Genomic DNA, 19935 nt, shown 5'->3' on the forward strand with positions numbered 1-19935 from the left:
ACATATCTCAAAGCTTCCTTATCTACAAGCAGTGGTGAAGGAAACTTTACGCTTGCATCCACCTGCCCCAATGTTAGTGCCACACAAGTCAGAAGTTGATGTTGAACTATGTGACTTCATGGTACCTAAAAGTTCCCAAATTCTGGTTAATGTATGGGCCATGGGTAGAGATTCAAGTATTTGGCCAAACCCAGATGAATTCAAACCTGAAAGATTCTTGCAAAGTAACCTTGATTTTAAAGGCCAAGATTTTGAACTAATACCCTTTGGAGCAGGAAGAAGGATCTGTCCTGGATTGCCATTGGCTTCCAGAACTGTGCCTATTGTATTGGCTTCTCTTTTATGCAAGTATAATTGGAAGCTCAAAGATGGACAAAAGCCACAAGACATGGATATATCTGAGAAATATGGGCTTACCTTGCATAAGGCACAACCTCTCCTAGTCATTCCAATCCAAGCATAATACCTAGGAAGATTATATGTGTAGTGAAAATACTATTGAAACCCTCTCTTTAGCATGCAGATGGATTAAAATAAGTGAATGAGTAGTAAAACCTTGATACTTTTATCCCTTTTACTTTTTCCTAACTTGGTTATACTAAAATTTTTGAAATTCTAGGATAACCCTCTTCTTTCACCTTATTTCCCTTTGTAGTTATGTCTCCTCTTGTTCTTATATTTTACTTGTCACAAAAAACACAAGGTTAACGTAGGGTAGTCGCAAATCTTTGATGGAAGATGATAGTAAGATTCAGAACAGCATTTTTAACACTAATTTTGATTGCTACTGGTATAAAAATAAGCTATGGCAACTGCTCGCTGTAATGACTTGGAAATTCCTACAAGGTATTGGTTTTCATTAGCATTATATGTTTGTTAGCTGATAGTGTGATACCTAACTTCACCCTGGTGACAAATCAATTAAAACATCACAAGCTTATGGGAATCTTCAAAATGAGTCTGCAAAGCAGTTGGTTAATCAACTTATGAGTGGTGAGTTGAGGTATGTAATGGACACAACTTTTTCTTACATTTGTTAGCTTGTATGTTTCATGAAATATCTTTCACGAGCTAGGCAAAGTAGCAGCTGAGAGTAATAAAAAAAGGTAGCCATCTGAGAGTAACAAAAGAAGGATGGATTTTTCAGGACCAAAGTTTCATATTGAAAGGATAGAGAGGTTAAAAGTAGTCTACCAAATCCTCTTATAGCATGCCTTTGATAGGATTACTATGGAGTTAAATAGTTACACTATTTTTAACATCCAAAAAGGGTTGAATAGATCTTTAAAACACTTTCACTTATGGGTAAACGGTCTAATGAGGTATTTCCTGGTTCAAAATAGAGTTTGAAATCATAAGATTACATAAGTATTATTTTTTATGTCAACTCTGTCTTACACAAGTTCATAGAGTCATTCTTGACTATCTCTTTTGTCTTCCCACATACAAGTATTATTTTAACTGACATCTTATATTATTGCACTCAGCTTGTTTAATGATTTATGAGTTGAGATTTTGTTGCTTGCCTGGTGTTCAAAACTTGAGCTCTTTCATGCACTTCATAAAAATTCTGTAATAAATAAGAATATGTGTTTTTGCATAGTTCTTTTTCATGAAACTCCTCTTCTGCCTTAACCTTTGGTAATTGAATTTGCATAGACTACAAACAAAAAACATGAAGAGTAAATACTTGAAGTTGTTTAGTACTGACCCAAGAGATTAATTCTTAGTTTGAAGTTTGAACATTAGATGCATAAATATGTTAATGTTGCTGATTGAAAGTTGGCAAGAGGTAGTAAGAGCTATTGGCTTAAGTCAGACTGAAATAATGCTTTTCAGATTTCAGGATTCTGCATTTATTATTCTGTGGCTAAATGAATTAGATGTTCCTTTGTTTGGTTCTCTTTTTTGTCTCTCATAATGCAACTAGTGTGTAGTTACTCTGCCTTTTGGATTATGTAATCTGTCTTTCTAATTATTTGTGTCCAATATATTAGTCTGTTTTTTTCCTGTTTCTTGCAGTAATATGTTGCTTGGTAGATGGGTTTATCAGCACACTAAAGGTGCCTCAGCAGGTGTTGGATGGTAAAATCTATTTACCATAATGCTATACCCTTTTCTAAATCTTTCCATGTTGTGAAGGTTGATCTTTAGCAAGCTACCAACTAATGATATTTTGAGAAAGCGTTCAAATTTGTGAGAACAGATAAACTTGTTTCTCTTCTAATTGGTTCATGACCGCTTTTTGGTCCAAAATGCTCTAACTTTTATGTATAATTATCTATGTGTATGGGATACTACATGTATCAACGTGATGTATGCATATTAAAAAAAAAAAAGAACAAAAATTCTTAAAAACATGATAAATATATAATTGTTATTGTGTAAATTTAAATTAAAATCATATGTATTAAAAAATTTTGAAATAAAATATTAAAAATTATTGTCATACTTGTTTTATAAATTAGATATTTCAGATAAGTTAAAGATAGAGCGTAATGTAAAGCAAAGGAAAACTCTCTTTTATTCCGAATGAGAAGAGAGGGCTTATATAAGCCTACATAAAACAGAACAACTAACACGTGCTAACCCACGTGGTGACATCCCATGCTGCATGGGACAGACCGAAAATAAAGGAAACTGGTTCTAGAAACCAGATCGAAAACTTTAAAACAAACTTTGACTGACATTTCCCTCCTTTAAGCTAGATGTATTTACAGTTAGCTTATTTAAGTGATAACGAACCAATGATAAACTGTTACATAAGTGATTAAAAAAAATTATCAGAAAATTATTAAAGATATATTTTTTCATGTGCATCTTGGTTCTCAGAGCTACAATAACCCCATGTTGCATGACCGAAAATAAAGGAGAACTGGTTCTAGAAACAAGTATTTAGAATTATGATATTTTAATAATTTTTTTAATAATTTGTTAATAATTGATTATGTATTATTATTTTATTGGTTCATATTTTTAAAATGGACTAATTTCAAACAGTCACGTAAATAATTATAAAAAGTTATTAAAGATATATTTTTTTTATTTGCAACTTGATTCTCAGAGCTACAGTAAAGGCTAACTATATGAATGTTGCCTTCATTTTTCTTAGTGAACAAACTGTATTCATTATGGCACTTATCGAAAATTGTAGGCAAAACATGTCTCAATTTTGTTGTACCAAGCTCTAAAAGCTTGTTTAAGGCTATATAATGCCTTTTTTTTAATCTGCAGACTTTATCTTCTTTGACTTTCTGGACAAAACCTTCAGGTAATCCACTCCATACAATTGTGAATACCTTTTGCCACTAAATGTGTCTTGTGCTTCTTAAGATTCCCATGCTCATTAAGTTAACATCAGTTAGTTCTTGTAGGAGTAAGGGTCACTCCCATTTTCAGCCATCATTAGCATCATTATTAGGCTTGCTTCTTCAGCAGAGAAGTGTGTATTATTTGCCATTAAAGCTGGTTTTCTTTTTTGGAAAATGATATTTTAACACCATTTTTTGACACTATTTTGACACTGCACACGTGTCAAAATGTGATTGGACGATTTCAAATTAAAAAAAGTTGAGACAGGGATATGTTTGGAAGAAAAAAACCAAAGTTTGTTTTTTAATTTGAAATCGTCCAACCACATTTTGACACGTGTGCAGTGTCAAAATGGTGTCAAAAAATGGTGTTAAAATTTTATTTTCCTTCTTTTTTTTCGTACTGCCCTCCCTTCAATTGGGCAATCACCTTCATCGTCATTTACTAGTGGTTGGATCTTGTTTGGTCTGAGCTCACTTTGATGAACATTACTTGTTCTTCTTAGTCTAGTGCATCAGTTTTGCGTCCTTTTTTAATACCTTACCAATTCTTTGCTACTGGAAATAATTTGTAGGCTTTAGATTCATCACTAAAGTCTATGAAGACACATAGTTTACTTTTGTCATTCAGTTTGCTTCTCTTTTGATCAGGTATGTGAGCATGAACGACAATCCCCGAAGACCCTAAAACGACTCACTCTTGATTTTTCACCACTCCATGCTATTTCTGGGGTTTTCTGTTTGACTACTAAAGTTGGATTGCAGTTTTGCTACACACCATCTAACTGCTTCAAGCCAAAAAACTTTTGGAATTTGTCTCTCACTCAGTGTTCTCGTACTGTGTTCATGAATGTTTTCTTTTTTTTTTTCAACGAATCTATTTTGCTAAGACGTGTAGGTAGTTTTTAATTGCATAGATCCATGCAAAACTCTTCAAACTTTATTGAAGTAAATTCTCCTCTTCAATCCATTCTTAGACAAGTAATGTTTGGACCAACTTCCTCTTAAGACAAAATCATCTATAAAATTGAATTGTCTAAACGTCTTCATATATTTTAAAAATTTAACAAACAACAATAAACAAAATGCATATGAGAGAGTGTTATCTCTATGAAAAAATAATATAGTTAAAAGATAAACAGTTTATAAAAAAGTTTTCTGAAATCTAAATATCTTGAGAAAAGATTTAGTTAATATGCTAATACATGAATAGACACATTACTAAACGTTTTATGTGTTAATGAAAGTCTTATTAAATACACTCGTACTATATTTTACTAAACAAAGCTAGACAAATTCTCATTGTGATTTATAAAATAATGTTTTTGATAAATGATGTAGCCTGATTATATAACTAGTTTGGCTAGATTGATCATGGTCATCTTTGTCAGCCCCGCTATCACGTCTATTTCAGCCACCGAAGCCACGTCTTCGAAAAAAAAAACAAAAAAAGTGTGTAGGTGTCAATAGTTTTTCTTTTCCTGGTATCCAAAATGTGATATTTTGACTTTTGATATTTCCTTACTAGTTGATGTATTCAATTTAATGTAGAACTTCGCAGAGAGAGGAATTGCGTGAAGCTGAGATGAGAATAGAATAATGCAAGATAATAGAATAATGCAGATGGAAGAAGTGGCATGTTCCAAATTTTTAAGACAACTACTGTATCAAATCACAATACAAATGCAAATGACCAAAAAAATCATGGTAATTCCTTAGGGTTTTATAACAATTCATTTTGATGGTGCCAGTGACAGTGGTAGTGTGGTTCAATGGTGAAAGATGTTTGGGTCTTATTTTCTTATTGTGGGGGTGCAGTTAATAATTGTAGGCGCAGGAAACAAAAGCTTAATAATATTCTTACACGGAATAATGATTTGATTTGATTTGTTTTTTTTTTTTTCTCCAGAATGAATTCACTTTATATCAAGATTTAAACAAGAAAACCAATACAAGTTCCGTAATATCATTAAAATAGGTAAATGAACGTTCAAAATATTACAATTTTGGATAAATAACAAGCTAAATTCCGATTCAATTATTAAAAAGTATTTCATTGACTTTGCTTTTTTATTTTTTAACTAAAGTTAATATTTTAAGTGACATTTTGAATTTTATATATATATATATATATATATATTAGTTAGTTAATCAAGTCATCAATGGGGAGTTGAGATATGTTAAGGACACACCTCTTTTTTCATATTTGGTAGCGTGCATGTTTCATGAAATATCTTTCATAAGCTAATCAACAAGGTAGCATCTAAGAGTAATAAGAAAGCCTTTTTTTCATATTCAGATTTTCTTTCTGAGAAAATCTTAAACAAACGGTTCCTTAAACAAGTAACCTAATGATAATGGAAAAGACATCCCTCCTACAAGTACATAATACAGACTCAAAAGACTGCCTAGTAGCCAAGTGCCACCAATTCATTCCCTGATAATTAGTAAACCTTCAAGAGTCACAAAACAAATTTCATGATGCCATCAACAAACGTCAATATTCAATCCCCAAAGCTGGCAGCCAGAAAACATATATTACTTTTCTTTTTGGTGCTATATTCTAGTTTACAATTATAGCTTAAGAAGCTACAAAATTTATTCGACATCACCAGATCTACGATACGGCATGTATCTGTGGTCCTTAGCAGCATTCCTTCTCCTCCTTTTCTCAACAAATGCTTCAAGTTTGCCCGATGACTAAAAATGATGAACAGATAGATTTAGCAGAAAAGACAGAGTAAACAAGTGGTATAATGGGGTGGGGGCAAGGGTAAACACAAAGATGTTCTAAGATGTATACCTTGAGCTGATTATATTTCTCAATCAGCCTTTGTTTCCGTACTTCAGCTGCAAGGAATGGAAAAGGATGTCAGCATATATAGTGATGCTTCATTAAATTTATTTAACATGTATTGATCTGTTTTTGAATGGAAATGGGATCACATTTCTTTAGATAAAAAGGACGTTTCCCCTGCTTTGCTGCTTCTCTCTCTTTCTTTTTATGATTCGCCAATATTTCTGTATCAATATTCTTCGTTGAATCAGACTTCATTTGTTTTTCCTGAAAAAACATGAATACATGATGAGGAAATCAATAAATATCATACTTTTGGAGGTAGAAGACAAACTAGTAAAAGTGAAGTACGTACAATCCATGATATTCGTTCTTCTATTTCACTTATGCGCTTCGGATCTTTATACTTTTTCAATTCCTTCTTCAGAGCCTGGTACAACAAGATGATGTAATCAGAGTTCATAGAGTAAGCTCTACAAAAAAAATCGTACACGTATAATCTGGAAGACTACCTGTCTTTCAGCAGGAAGATCGTTTTCATATAAGAAATTATACCTCTTCTTAAACCTGCAAGTCCAAGCACATATATTACAACAGAAGTTCCCAGATTTAGTTGAAAGCATTGTTTAAAATGAAACTACTTGGTTATGCACTAAGATACGGATCAACATAAGGACCATTCAACATTGTAGAAGTATAATATGTTTTAAGTAAGGATATCAGAAGCTTTCTATATCTACAAAGATAATTATTTATGACAGTGAAAAGGTTATTATCTACGACAAGAACTATTTTAAACTTGACTGTTTAAATTTCCTCACATTAAGAAAGTCGTTCATTTGAAATTTACATGTTTCTCTTCACTGCTTTAACCGCTCTCACTAAGTTGACTCCTCTATAAGAACGGAACTAGCGTCTTCTTAAGATATTTAGTGGCACTTCGCTAGATATGCTCTAAAACAGCAAAGGCAACCAGAACTAACACAACTTAAAAGTAGCAAAAAATTTCTTGAAGTTTATAATGATAACTGCATTGCAACCAAACAAGTGTACATGATGACAACATTAAAAAGGAAAAGAAGAATAAAGAGCACATGTCAAGAGGTGAACATACCCTTCAGGGTCAAGTGTACCACAAAGAGATTCAAATCTTGGATCACGTACAACCTGACATTATTAACCGTGTAGAAACTCAGAATAATAAACAGACAAGGAAAATGATGAAAAAATCATTAACCATATCAGTTTTCAAACTTAACATAACTTCCACAACTCAACATCATAGCACCAGCACAAACATTTTAAAACTTCTAATAAACACTTACATTGCGAGAGGTATTGCAATAATTCACTTAACCCATCTCACATCCAAAGTCTACATACATGACACTCAGAGTCTTCGTAATATGTGAGAATGTGTGTGCATGTGTAAAGCAAACAAGATATAGAATGCAATTGGTCTTCCTACTCTACATAAGCTTGCAAATGGCCCTATAGGGTAGCAGCCTAGTAGCTCTAAAATATCAAAATGCTACGCAAGCTTCTACAGGGCCTCATTAGACTTTGAGGAGCTAAACCTCACGAATTCAGTGACAGAAAGTAACATAAATTTAAAGAAAAAACTAATAGAAAGTTACACTATTTACAAGGAACAATAAATCTACCTTCTTTGGAGCTTGGATGACCTCTCTAAAAGCAGAAACTGGCTTCTTGCTACTGGCCTCCATCGGCCTAGTAAAACATTACAGATTTCTTTGCATGAGGTTTCATGGACAAAAGAATCAGAACTAAAAAAAAAACTGTATTAAACTGTTAAAAATGCAATACCTATTCTTGTTAGCCCTTTTTAACTTTTTGTCTTCTTTGGGTTTCCGCAAAAAAGCATGTGCCCCATTCGAGCGTGCTTTCTGCAATTCCTCAAACGTTACATCTGCTAACTCCTTCTCTATCTCCTGCTCCTCCTGTAATCATCAAAATCAATCACACTTCGCACTCACTATAAACCTAGATTTGAATGATATCAACAAAAAAAAAAACACAAATTATAACTTTATGAAACTTTGTCATGTTACCCACGTCTTCTGAGGAACTGTCGGTAATAGAGTCTTCTCTCTCGAGTTTTTCATACTGCGTTTCCATGGATTCTGCGACTCTGGCTCCCTGCTTTACCCTTTTTACAAGTAAATGAAAAAAAAAAAAACTATCAATTTTACCTAGAAAAAAAAAATGTTGAAGTTGAAAATACATAAATTGATTGTGGGAGGAGTACCTAGGTCAAGTATTTTAGGAGCAATGGCGAAGGAAACAGTTAAAAGGTTCAGATTTTGCGGCGAAATTAAAATGACTGTCGGATTTGGTGGCTGAAAGGAATGGGAAATTAAGCATAAAATGAAAAATGGTTTGTGACCAGGAAACGGGGGAAGACAATGACTTCTGCACCCCACTCTTGCTACGCTATTGGTATTATACTTCAATCACAAATTAAAAAAGAAAAAAAAAAATAAAAAAAAAAAAATAAAAAAAAAAAATATATATATATATATATATGTATGAGTTTGCTAACGCGTGGTACATTTTAAAGATGTGTATTTATCGTGGATTTTGAATTGGTTTAAATCCTTAATCGGTCTCCATGTTAAGAGAGAATTTTTATTTTAGTATCCGCTTTTAAAAGTGCATAAGGTCCCATGTTTTGCAATTTGTGTCAATTTAGTGAATTAATGACACTTCAAACAAGTTTGTAACAGCAATTGGAAGGTGTCCAAACTTTCAACAGTTAATAAACATGTTGCAATTCAAAATGACTTGTCCACTTGCAATTTTCAAGCCAAATTGATGGTTCAAAGGGACTAAATTGACACAAATTGCAAAACATGGGGACCCAATGTATACACTTTTAAAAGCGGGTACTAAATTGAAAATTCCCTCTTAACATGGGGACCAATTAAGGATTTAAGCCTTCTAAATTTTAAGGTTAAGAGTATTTTAATAATTTTTATTCTCAAAACTAAAGAAAAAAAAGAAACTCCCTATTCTAGCCCCAATTAAAAAATTGGAAACACTTGCCTAACCCAGATTCACCTTTCTCACTTATCCAATTTGTTTCTCTCTCATCTCCGTACTCTCCCTCGCCCACACACAACAACATGCGACACTGCAATTTATTGTTCTTCGTTCATTTGTTTTCCACTTTAATAACAAAATAATTGATGATGTTGATGTTGATTTTTTATTAGAGGATTATGTTATATATTTTCCCTTATTATTATTATTAAATTTCATTTTTAAATTTTAGAATTAGTAATTTATTTTGAGGAGATTTGATATTTTGACTATTAAGTTGTCCGAAAATATTTTGACTATTAGTAGTTTATTTTGACAAATTATATTCATAAGTTATGACAATTTATATTGTGATAAAAATATAATGAAATGTGGTGTAGATGTCCAAATGATGCATGTGATTTATGAAGGTTTTATATACCTTGACTTAATTTAAAAATGAAATTTAATAATAATAAGGGAAAATATCACTAGTGTAAAAACAGTTTATAACGTCACGTGTTTAACGTCGAATCACTCAATAGCCAACGTTAAAAATGACTAGTGGCATTTTTGTAAATAAATGCAATTATTAAACATCGTTTACAATTGTAATTCGACGTAAAAAAATATAAAACGTTGAGTGCCCCATGAATTCAAAAAAAGTTGAGCGGGAGATTGAAAATTCATTCACTTTATCTTAGCGCGCAGGACCCTTTTCTCTGCTTAAACTTTTTTCGAACGAAGTTTGACGACCATCATATGTAATCTTTCTTTCATTTGATATAAATACATGTTAATTAACTACTTTAGGTATGATCTTCATTTGTTTTCACCAATTATTTTTGTGTTCTTGTCCTTCATAGGCGCATTCTCTCTCACTAGTGGCAACACTTTATTTTGATGAACCGAGGTTAGTTTTTGTTTTTGTTTTCGTTTTGAAGAACTTATTTGTTGATAACTTGTTTGTTTTTTGTTGAACTTGTTTGATGTTGTTGTTTAGTTAAACTTGTTTATTATTATTGTTTGATGTTTGATTGAACTTCTTTGTTGTTTGTTATTGTTCTTTGATTGATCCTATATTATTGTTCATAGTTCACTCTTTATAAAATAGCAAAAACTGAAAATTGTTGTTTTTTCTGCTTTTCAGGTCTCGTAGAGCTGTAAAAAAGATCACAATTATTTTAAAAAAATAATAAAGAATTGATTAACATTGTATATTGACAAAATTTGACGTTATTTAACGTCGTATATGGACAAAATTCGACGTTAAATTAACGTTGAATTTTTTAAATTCAACGTCAATTTAACGCTCTCGATATAACGTCGTTATCGAATTCGACGTGAAAGGCCAAAAATATTCGACGTTATACATTGTTTTTGTACTAGTGTATATAACATAACCTTCCAATTAAAAATCAACATCAACATCATCAATTATTTATTTATTAAAGTGAAAAACAAATGAACGAATAGAGCAAGAGCAACAAATTGCAGTGTCGCGGGTTGTTGTGTGTATGGGTGAGGGGGAGTAGGGAGATGAGAGAGAAAGAAATTAGATAAGTGAGGAAGGTGGAATAAGGTTAGGTAAATGTTTCTGATTTTTTCAATTGGGGCTACAATAGGGATGACAGAGAAAATGCCGAAGTGAGAGAGATGAAAGATAAAGGGTTGAGAGGAATGAAAGAGGTGAGTAAGGATTTGAGGGGTTTCTTTTTTTTAGAGAGAAAAGGTTGGAGTGAGAAAGATGAAAGAGAAAGTGTTGGGAGGAATGAGAGAGGTAACTAAGGATTTGGGTTTTTTTTTTTAGTTTTGAGAATGAAAATTATTAAAATACCCTTAACCTTAAAACTTATAATCGAGTATTTTTGTCTACTAAAACCTGGTACACATTGCTAAAATGTACCAATTGAAAAAAGAGCGTACGCGCGTTAGCAAACCCCAATATCTGCATATGTCATATTCAATAAGTTTTCCTTTTATTTTAATGATCATTATTTTTCTAAAATGTTTTCTTCTAATACTACCAATATTTATGTTATTTGTACTCCTCCAATTGTGCCTAGTTCACCAAGTGTTTGTCAACAACCATCAAGTGACTCAATTCAAGTACCAACTACTTTGTCTCCTTCGGCTTTGACAATTGAGTCTACCCTTCCAATTACCCTTCGAAAAGATATACGTTCTACCTGTAATCTTTATCCATATTATATTGCTTTAAGTTACCATAGATTGTTTTCACCTTTTTATACATGTCTTTATCTATTTCTTTTGTGACTATCCCAAAATTTGTTACTGATACCTTAGCCTATCCTGATTGGCGTTAGGCCATGCTAGATGAACTAAATGCTCTTCAAAATAATGGAACTTGGGAGCTTGTCCCATTATCGTCTAGAAAATTTGTTGTTGGTTGCAGGTAGGTTTTTGCTATCAAAGTTGGTCCTGATGGAACTATCGATCACCTCAAAGCTTGTCTTGTAGCCAAAGGTTACACACAAATTTTTGGGTTGGATTTTGGTGATACTTTTTCTCCAATGGCAAAGATGACATTTGTTCGTTTATTTATAGTCATGATGACTCTTCAACAATGATCTCTTTATCAAGTAGATGTCAAAAATGTATTTCTTAATCGAAATTTACAAGAAGAGATTTATATAGAATAACCTCCAAGATTTGTTGCTCAAGAGAGTCTTATGGGTTCGTATGTCGTCTTCGCAAATCCTTATATGACCTAAAATAATTTCCTATGGCTTGGTTTGAAAAATTTAGTAATTTTGTTCAACAATTTGGTATAACTTGATATGAGACAAATCATTCAGTCTTTTATTCTTACTCGAGTGTTGGATGTGTGTACCTGATAATATATGTTGATGATATTATTCTTATAATTACTAATAATCATGACATCTTTTAAATGAAACAATATATTTATAACCATTTTTAGACCAAAAATCTTGATAAACTTATATATTTTGTATATATTGAAGTAACACAATCCTACTATGATATTAAATAAAAATTCAAAAACTAAATTAAGCCTAAATTAATAACACTTGGAGTGTTATACACATATTCAGACATGTGACCATTACAAAATAGAAAAAAAAATAATTAAACAAAAATATTTAAAAAAATAAAAATTCACAAATTGAGAAGTGACCATTGTTAGGACACTACTATAAAAAAAAAAAAACCTTTTTACATCAAAATTGACGTAATACGGACTAAACTGAAACATAAAAATTCATAAAAAATATTCATTTAAGATTTTTCTAAAGAAATAAAAATAAAAGAAAGTATTTAACTTTATCTAGACGATAATAATAAATATGGATAAAATTGATTAAAATTGACGAAAATTAAAAATATTATAATTAAATTGAATAAATTAAATAAAAAGGAAAATTTGTATTTAAAAAAAGGTATTTTTTCACTTTAGTATAAAATGGTACAAGTCAAGTTTAAATAACGAAACCGCACAATAACTGGAAGGAAACCGATGAACAATGACATGACTTGCGCAGGCAAGGGGAGTAAGGTAGAGTTCTGTTGCATTTCTCACGAATTCTTTCGAACAGCGTACGCAAACCCTAGCAAAACCGCAGTGATTCATGCTACCGGCGGGGCGCACCTCAGCCGGGAGTTTCGCCGGGAAAATTCCACCACCACCGACTTCAACGGCGACATTGCCACCCTCTTAGAGAAGCACGTCGAGTCCATATCTCCGCCATTTTACGACGGGGACCGGTGCTTCACTTACTCTCATGTCTTGGATGCGGTTCGTTCCCTCAGCTCACGCCTCCGCTCTATCCTGCTTGGTGCGGATGACCCACACTTGATCACTGCACAATCTCCAGGTCAGTTATTCACTCGACGATGGAACGTTTTGGTACTTAGATTGTTAGCTAGTGTTTATAAACTTTTGAAGGAACACTTAAACAGAGAAAAATAAAAGGAGTTAAAATTAGTTTATGCATATAAATTTTTTTGGTAAAGTTCTCTCGTATTAGCTTATTCATAAGCTAATTTGAGTTTCTGGAAAAAGGTTATTTCAGTTTTCGTCTTCTAGAATTGTTTATAGAGGAATTTATTCGAATACAGTGTTTCACTTAAATGCATTGTTTTAATTAGTTCACAACATTCAAAGTGTTGTCTGCTTTGCTTTAGTGGTTTCAGTGAGTTAAGATAGAAGGGTGATTAAAATCCTTGGCAACAAACACCTAGCACCTAATCAACGTGAGACTTTCGGGAGGGTTGCAACGGTTAGATAGGTAGTCAGTTTTCAGTTTCAAGAGTAAGCTACTTGCTTGTAAATGGCAGAATTGAGTGAAATTGCCGTGAATTTTTCTTGTGCTGTTTGATGTGCTTGGTTCAATGAAATTGAAGGGAGAGTAAGGGGGAGTAGGTTTTTTTTTTTTTTTTAGAATTGTGAAAATTATGAAAATGTTTATAAAAGTGAACAACGCACCAACATTACGTTGCTTGGAGTAGAACTGGACTCGAATTTCTTATTCAAGGTATTTTGTTTTAGTTTTGTAAATGGAAAAATGTGGTTGGAAGGGAAAACTTTGCTTAAGGTGGCCAATCAGGTCTTATAATCAAAATTAGTCATCGGCAAAATCAGTTATATTTCGCACCTATTACATGGTAACAAAAAAATTGAATAAGGAATTATTGGATGGTTAGTCCAGGTTAAGAAAATATGTGATTCCACTTCTCAAATGTCTGTATTTGAAAATATTTTACATATGCCTGAATGTGGAAAAGTTTGTGTGTATGAATGCGGAAAAGTTTATGTTTGCATCCTGTATTCTGCTGCAGGTAGCAATGGTGTCAACCGTGAAAAGAGAACTGTACAGAAACCTGAATCCTCGGAAACTGTCATGCCCAGTGAAGAGGCGATAGCTGAATCAAGTGAAGAGTATAGCCCAAAGATAGTGGGGATTTATATGCCTCCTTCTGTTGAATATATTGTAGCCGTTCTTTCGGTACTTAGGTGTGGGGAAGCCTTCCTGCCTCTAGATCCTTTTTGGCCAAATGAAAGGATATTGTTTATTGCCTCTTCTTCAAACGTTGATCTGATTATAGGATCCCAATCTTCTTTTGGTAAAAGAAATTTGGAGAAGCTTGATGAATCACATTGGCTGGTAAAGTCAAGTAGTTGTCCAGTTTTGAATTACTCCATTGACCAAAAACTACAAGATTGTAGTGGTCCAACAGATTTGGCATGGCCATGTGTCTATGAAAAACAAAGATCATTCTGCTATGTGATGTACACATCTGGATCAACAGGAAAACCTAAGGGAGTGTGTGGCACTGAACAAGGTAATTTACTATAGTGGTTTGTTGTAGCTGTTATTGCATATAAAAGCAGCATTTCCTTATTAAAATGTTACATTATTTCTCATCCTTGTTACATATGAGAAGAAGCATGTATTATTAACATCATTTGATTGTGTTTCCAAGTTTCTCCAATGTTTCGGTTGTTGACTCTGAAGCATAATGTATTATTGTTGCAAATTTCACATTGACTAGAAATATGGCTATATTATAGTATATGTTGGTACCTAACCTGAGATATGTGGATTTGATACTTCTTGAGCTATGAACCAACCCCTTATATTATATTGATGCCACCATTAACCCAAAATATCAAGACAATGAGTTTGTAGGTTTTTCTCTTTATATATATTTTTAATCTTTCTTAACTCTATTTAATGTGGGACTTCTGACTTCATACTTAAATTCCTCACAATCTTCCTCTCAGATGTGAGTCTCCACACATTGTAAACTTTCATTCCACCTCAAAAGTGTTCTACCCACGAGTCCTCTACTTGTATAACACCTTTCACTGACAATGCCGATTGTTGTTGGGTTCGCAACAGTAACAAAGCAAGAAACACTAAAATAAGATTGAAAGAAAGCACTCTATTATCATTGGAAGGTATCACAATACATCATACTTTCATAACAGTTTCTATATAAAAAACCTAAGCTAAGGGAATAACTTAATGATTCAATAAAAGTTGTTAAGATAGTTACAAAAAAACTCACTACACGGTGTAATTAGCCATAAAATGTTTAGAAGAATGAGAAAAGTATCCAAGGCTATTATCGCTTTGCTAAGTTCGAATAAAAATCCCAAATTGAGTTTTAATTTCATTGCAAACAACCAAGTGCATCTGAAATAATCATCAATATAAGTAACAAAATACTGAAAATCTAAATTAGACTTGACATTACTAGGTATGTGAGTGTGGACTAATGCAAAAAGGTCACACATCACATTGTGAGACACTACGTGAAAAGGAATTATGACTAAGTTTTCCTAATTGACATGACTCACACAATAAATTAGATAAATTGGACAAATTGGGAAACAAACTGCTACAATTTGGCAAGACTAGGATACCTTAACGGAGCATGAAAAAGAAATAGAGATTTTGTAACGGTGCCAACATGTGCAGAAGGGCGGAGATGATAAAGGCCATGAGACTCACATCCGGTGTCAACTATCTGTCCAGAACTTTGATACGATAAACAAACAAAATTTTTGGTAAAAGAAATAACAAAATCAAGAGAAAGGGTTAGACGACTAATGGATAATAAGTTAAAGGGGGACCCAGGAACATAAAAAACATTATCCATTGTTAAAGATGGAAAAAGATGAACAATACCAACACCATGCGATAAGATCCTAGACTCATAAGCCATTGTAACCATAAGTAAATTATTCGGAGAGGTTAAAGAAGAAAATATAGATTTGTTACCAGTAATGTTATCTATGGTACTTGAGTCAATTACCCAAGGTCCAAGAGATGAAGGTTGAGTTAGGCCAACAAAAGTTATACTTGTGCGTGCAACAAAAACAATGGTTCTAGAGTTCTGGCGACCTCATACATTTGAGAAATTCATTGAAAAGAACAAATTGGCCTGTCCTATTAGAAAAGGTAGCAAAAGAAGCTATGGAGAGATAAAAACCCTAAAAGATTAACAGAACCAACACCATGAGATAAGATCCTAGACTCGTAGCCATTGTAACAGTAAGTAAATTATTCGAAGAGGTTAAAGAAGAAAATATAGATTTGTTACTAGTAATGTGATTTGTGATACCTGAGTCAATTACCCAGGTCCAAGAGATGAAGGTTGAGTTAGGCCAACAAAAGTTATACTTGTGCATGCAACAGAAACAGTAGATCTAGAGTTCTGGCGATCCTCATACATGTGAGAAATTCATTGAAAAGAACAAATTGGCCCATCCTATCAGAAGAGGTAGCAAAAGAAGCTATGGAGAGATAAAAACCCTAAAGAACCAAGGTTCCCTAATCAAGGCAACAAGCATAGATCTTGAAAGAGGAGGAGGAGGCGACTTTTAGCGCAATTGATCGCTGCCCAGATGATACGATCCTAATAGTTAAAGAGTACGTTAGTTTATGAATTTGATTCCTCCGGTAGCATAGACAAAGAAAATAAGAGAATAACGCAAAAACAAGACAAAGATGGAGACACCATAATTTAGTAGATTGACGAGTCAATGAAGGTTTGCCATAAAAATCTCAATCTTTGATAAGATCCAGTTTTCAATGACAAGAACCAAGAGAAATCTCTTTCAATGAATTCAAAATTCAAATATTGACTATCAAAAGCTTTAGGTTCTAGATACCATCTTGAATATAGTAATATAAGATTAATTTTCCTTCTATAGAAAATACACAGGATAATGTATTTATAATAATGAGAATGTGAGTTAAGCCCAGATACAAATGAATATGTAAAAGTAAGATAATTAAATAGAGATTATGTTTCCCTAATTAATATAAAACACAATATATCTAACATTACCAATATTCTAAAATACAGTTTATAACCTATTTACAACTATTTCTATTTACTACTATTATTATTTTAAAATCTGTGAGATGCAAAAAAGTAGAAGCCTTAAAAAACAAAACAAAATAGAAATCCATTTTATAGAGTGATTGTTGTATATATTAGTGGAATCTTATATCTAAGGCTAGTTTTGGAAAATAGGGGTATTGAGACGTGTTGTTGTATTCAACATGGGTTATGAAGTCTTCTATTGGATCAAGGTTTAACCCTAAGGATGGTGCAAATTTATAAAATAGGGTTATCGGTTGTATAAGCAAAAGTGTTAACTTTTAAGGACTCTTTCTACATATATTAAGCACTTTTTTTTAAATAAAAATAAAATTCAGTTGCTGACACTTTACATACATGTACTTTAAGCTTATCTAAAAGTATATGTGTCATATACGTCATGAATACGCTGGCTTGATGAGTGTAACTGAGGTAGACCAAGATAGGTAGTTTTTACCATTTACCTTCTCAAAAGTTATAGGACGAGTCCATGAAAAAGAGGAGATAGTCCCTTAATGCAACAGAGAAAGAATAGAGGGCAACCTAGGATTGCAAAAGAGAGAAACCATGAGCAACTCTGGACGACTCGCAAAATGATACAGGAATAAAGAATAGATGGTTGAAATGAGCTCAGAGAAGACTTTGGCAAGTTGACCTGTGGTGGTCTAAAATGATTCTGACTATTGGAATACGGCACAGGAGACACACTCGCCTTGGTTGGTTGATACAGTGATGGCACGTCAGCTAGAGTTTGGATACGACCATTGAGTCTGGCTGCAGACGGTAACTGGATGGCAATTTCTTTGATGTATAGAGACAATCAGAGTAGGATCAACATGTTCCGATACCAACTTCAGAAAAATACAAAAGAATAAGTTGTCTTAAATAAGATTTATTTAAGAACAGTTATTCTAACAATAATTTTTTATTATGTATATTATATATATTGTAATTGTAGTATATTACAATTTTGTTTTACTTTTGTATTCTTACCAGGTCTTTGTAACCGCTTTTCATGGATGCAAGGAATGTATCCTCTGAATGGACAGGAACTGTTGTTGTTTAAGTCATCAGTTAGCTTCATTGATCACCTGCAAGAGTTTCTCAGTGCTATTTTGACTGCTTGTGTGTTAGTTATTCCTCCTTTCAACGAGCTAAAAGAAAATTTGTATTCTATGGTAGATTTCCTGCAGGTATGGTAGTTCTGATTGTGCTTTTCTGATTTATGTATTGCCAATATTATCCAACAATATTACAAATTTGTATTTTAAATATCACATGTTCGGAAAGCATTCTGTATTCTATTTTTCTCTCACAGTACCAGTTGGTACTTTGTAATAAAATTATATTTCTTTCAATTCCTTACTTTGCCCATTATATTAATTGCTTCTGTAGGCATATTTTGTTAATAGGCTCACAGCCGTTCCATCACTAATGAAAACTATTCTTCCTGGATTGAAAACCAATGCTAACATGCGAGTTGAAAATTCATTGAAATTGCTCGTGCTCAGCGGTGAAACTTTTTCGTTGACCTTGTGGGAGATGCTTTCAACTATATTACCTAAGACATCAATCTTGAATTTATATGGAAGCACTGAGGTTAGATCAAAAGGTTATCTTTGTATATTATATTCTGTTTCAACAATGTTCATAATTTAAATTTGCTGTCTGGTTCCTGTTATGACATTCTTTCCCCCACAATTTAATATAGCATTGTTTTATTTGATGCATCAAGGTAATTTCAATTTTTTCCTGGCTGCTGTGTTGTTTTAGTGTTGCTTTGTTCCTGCTATTCAATGCTTATCTAGTCATGCATGTTGGATATTACAGATTAAGGTAATTAACTAGAAAGGAGTTGACATTGTGCTTGTCGTATTGCACTTTTGTAGTGTTTTTGTACAATTATCATTGGCTAATGCTTTTATGTTTCTTTTCCATTTTTTTAACTAAGGTCTCTGGTGACTGTACATATTTTGATTGCAAGAGAATGCCATTGATTTTTAAGGAAGAAAGGCTAACCAGTGTTCCAATAGGTTTACCCATTCCTAACTGTGATGTGATTCTTCTTAGTGAAAAGGATGCATCAAATGAGGGAGAGCTATATGTTGGTGGTCATTGCATCTTTAGGGGTTACTACGATGAATCTAAGGAAATGTCATTTGCAGAGTTGCTTCCACATTACGGTTGTGGTGATTTTGTCAAAGGATGCCAAGATAAATTATACTTTAGAACAGGTGATTTAGTCAAACAGTTGCCTAGTGGTGACTTTGTATTTTTGGGAAGAAAAGATCGCATTATAAAAATCAACGGACAGCGTATTGCCCTAGAAGAGGTTGAAGATTTGTTAAGGGAGCATCCACATATAAACGATGCTGCTGTAGTTTGTCGAAATAATAAAGCAGAACTTGTGCTTGTTGAAGCCTTTATCATACTGAAGAAAAAAGAAAGCTTGGGTGAATCATTAATACCTGCAATCAGAAGTTGGATGATCAACAAACTTCCTTCTGTTGTACTTCCCAACCGTTACTTCTTTATAGAATCATTCCCCCTGTCTCCTAGTGGTAAGGTTAATTATGAATTGTTGTTTGGCTCAGAATTATTGACAAAGAATGTCAAAGATAAAGTTGGTGACATTGATTGCAGCAATCTTTTGCAACTTATTAAAAAGGTATGATTTCATTATTTTATAATGACATTATCATTTTGTCTCAGATCAGAAATCACAATTTTTTTTTGTACCATGTTGTACTGAACTGAATTGTGAATTCTATAGTCATAGTTGGTCTTGAACCATGGTGTAAGCTGTAAAGTATTTGACATTTACATTGTTTTAGTTGAATTAGGAACGGATATTTTATAAGTCAGCTTGTTCAGTTTTTTTTTTTTTTTTTTTTTTTTTTGTATAGT

At 32.9% G+C, this 19935-nt stretch overlaps 3 protein-coding genes across 10 annotated transcripts in view; 2 read left to right on the forward strand and 1 right to left on the reverse strand.

Moving 5' to 3' along the window:
- Positions 1-4: 4 nt before the first annotated feature.
- On the forward strand, positions 5-4264 carry LOC106779212 (geraniol 8-hydroxylase-like; the record flags this gene model as incomplete). Its single annotated transcript, XM_014667283.2, has 3 exons — positions 5-2085; positions 3235-3271; positions 3963-4264. A coding segment is annotated over one exon (459 nt), but the record flags the coding sequence as incomplete, so codon positions are not given.
- Positions 4265-5573: 1309 nt separating this feature from the next.
- On the reverse strand, positions 5574-8539 carry LOC106779214 (ribosomal RNA processing protein 36 homolog). Of its 2 annotated transcripts, none has more exons than XM_022776499.1 (10): positions 8378-8539; positions 8158-8278; positions 7936-8069; positions 7773-7839; positions 7223-7275; positions 6621-6675; positions 6464-6538; positions 6258-6375; positions 6115-6161; positions 5574-6011 (listed from the first exon to the last, which is right to left on the reverse strand). In XM_022776499.1, the coding sequence occupies exons 2-10, from the start codon at positions 8245-8247 to the stop codon at positions 5910-5912; spliced, it is 741 nt and encodes a 246-aa protein (XP_022632220.1). In that variant the 5' UTR covers positions 8248-8278; positions 8378-8539; the 3' UTR covers positions 5574-5909. The 2 variants fall into 2 exon arrangements, with proteins under 2 accessions (XP_022632220.1, XP_014522772.1); XM_014667286.2 differs by having other exon boundaries at positions 8185-8278; positions 8378-8538.
- A 4087-nt stretch (positions 8540-12626) lies between these two features.
- Positions 12627-19935, forward strand: part of LOC106779205 (putative acyl-activating enzyme 19) — a 20330-nt gene continuing 13021 nt past the window's right edge. For 5 of the 7 annotated variants that reach the window (XR_002666341.1, XM_022776490.1, XM_022776492.1 and 2 more), the window contains exons 1-6: positions 12627-13007; positions 13972-14475; positions 18025-18221; positions 18424-18627; positions 18802-18864; positions 18980-19696. Coding sequence is in view for 6 of the 7 variants with exons in the window: in XM_022776490.1 (XP_022632211.1) it covers positions 12650-13007; positions 13972-14475; positions 18025-18221; positions 18424-18627; positions 18802-18864; positions 18980-19696 (2043 nt within the window). In the remaining variant the exon portion in view is untranslated. The remainder of the gene's footprint in view (positions 13008-13971; positions 14476-18024; positions 18222-18423; positions 18628-18801; positions 18865-18979; positions 19697-19935) is intronic. The other 2 variants (XM_022776491.1, XM_022776493.1) reach the window with 2 other exon arrangements.

This window comes from Vigna radiata, unplaced genomic scaffold, assembly GCF_000741045.1.
Source record: "Vigna radiata var. radiata cultivar VC1973A unplaced genomic scaffold, Vradiata_ver6 scaffold_357, whole genome shotgun sequence".
NCBI lineage: Eukaryota > Viridiplantae > Streptophyta > Magnoliopsida > Fabales > Fabaceae > Vigna > Vigna radiata.

Coding starts and splice junctions, on each gene's coding strand:
- LOC106779214 (XM_022776499.1), bottom strand. CDS start 8,247: ATGGAAACGCAGTATGAAAAACTCGAGAGAGAAGACTCTATTACCGAC. Junction 7,276..7,772: donor TCATCCAAGCTCCAAAGAAG/GTAGATTTATTG, acceptor TAATAATGTCAG/GTTGTACGTGATCCAAGATT. Junction 6,539..6,620: donor ATCTTCCTGCTGAAAGACAG/GTAGTCTTCCAG, acceptor TTGTTGTACCAG/GCTCTGAAGAAGGAATTGAA.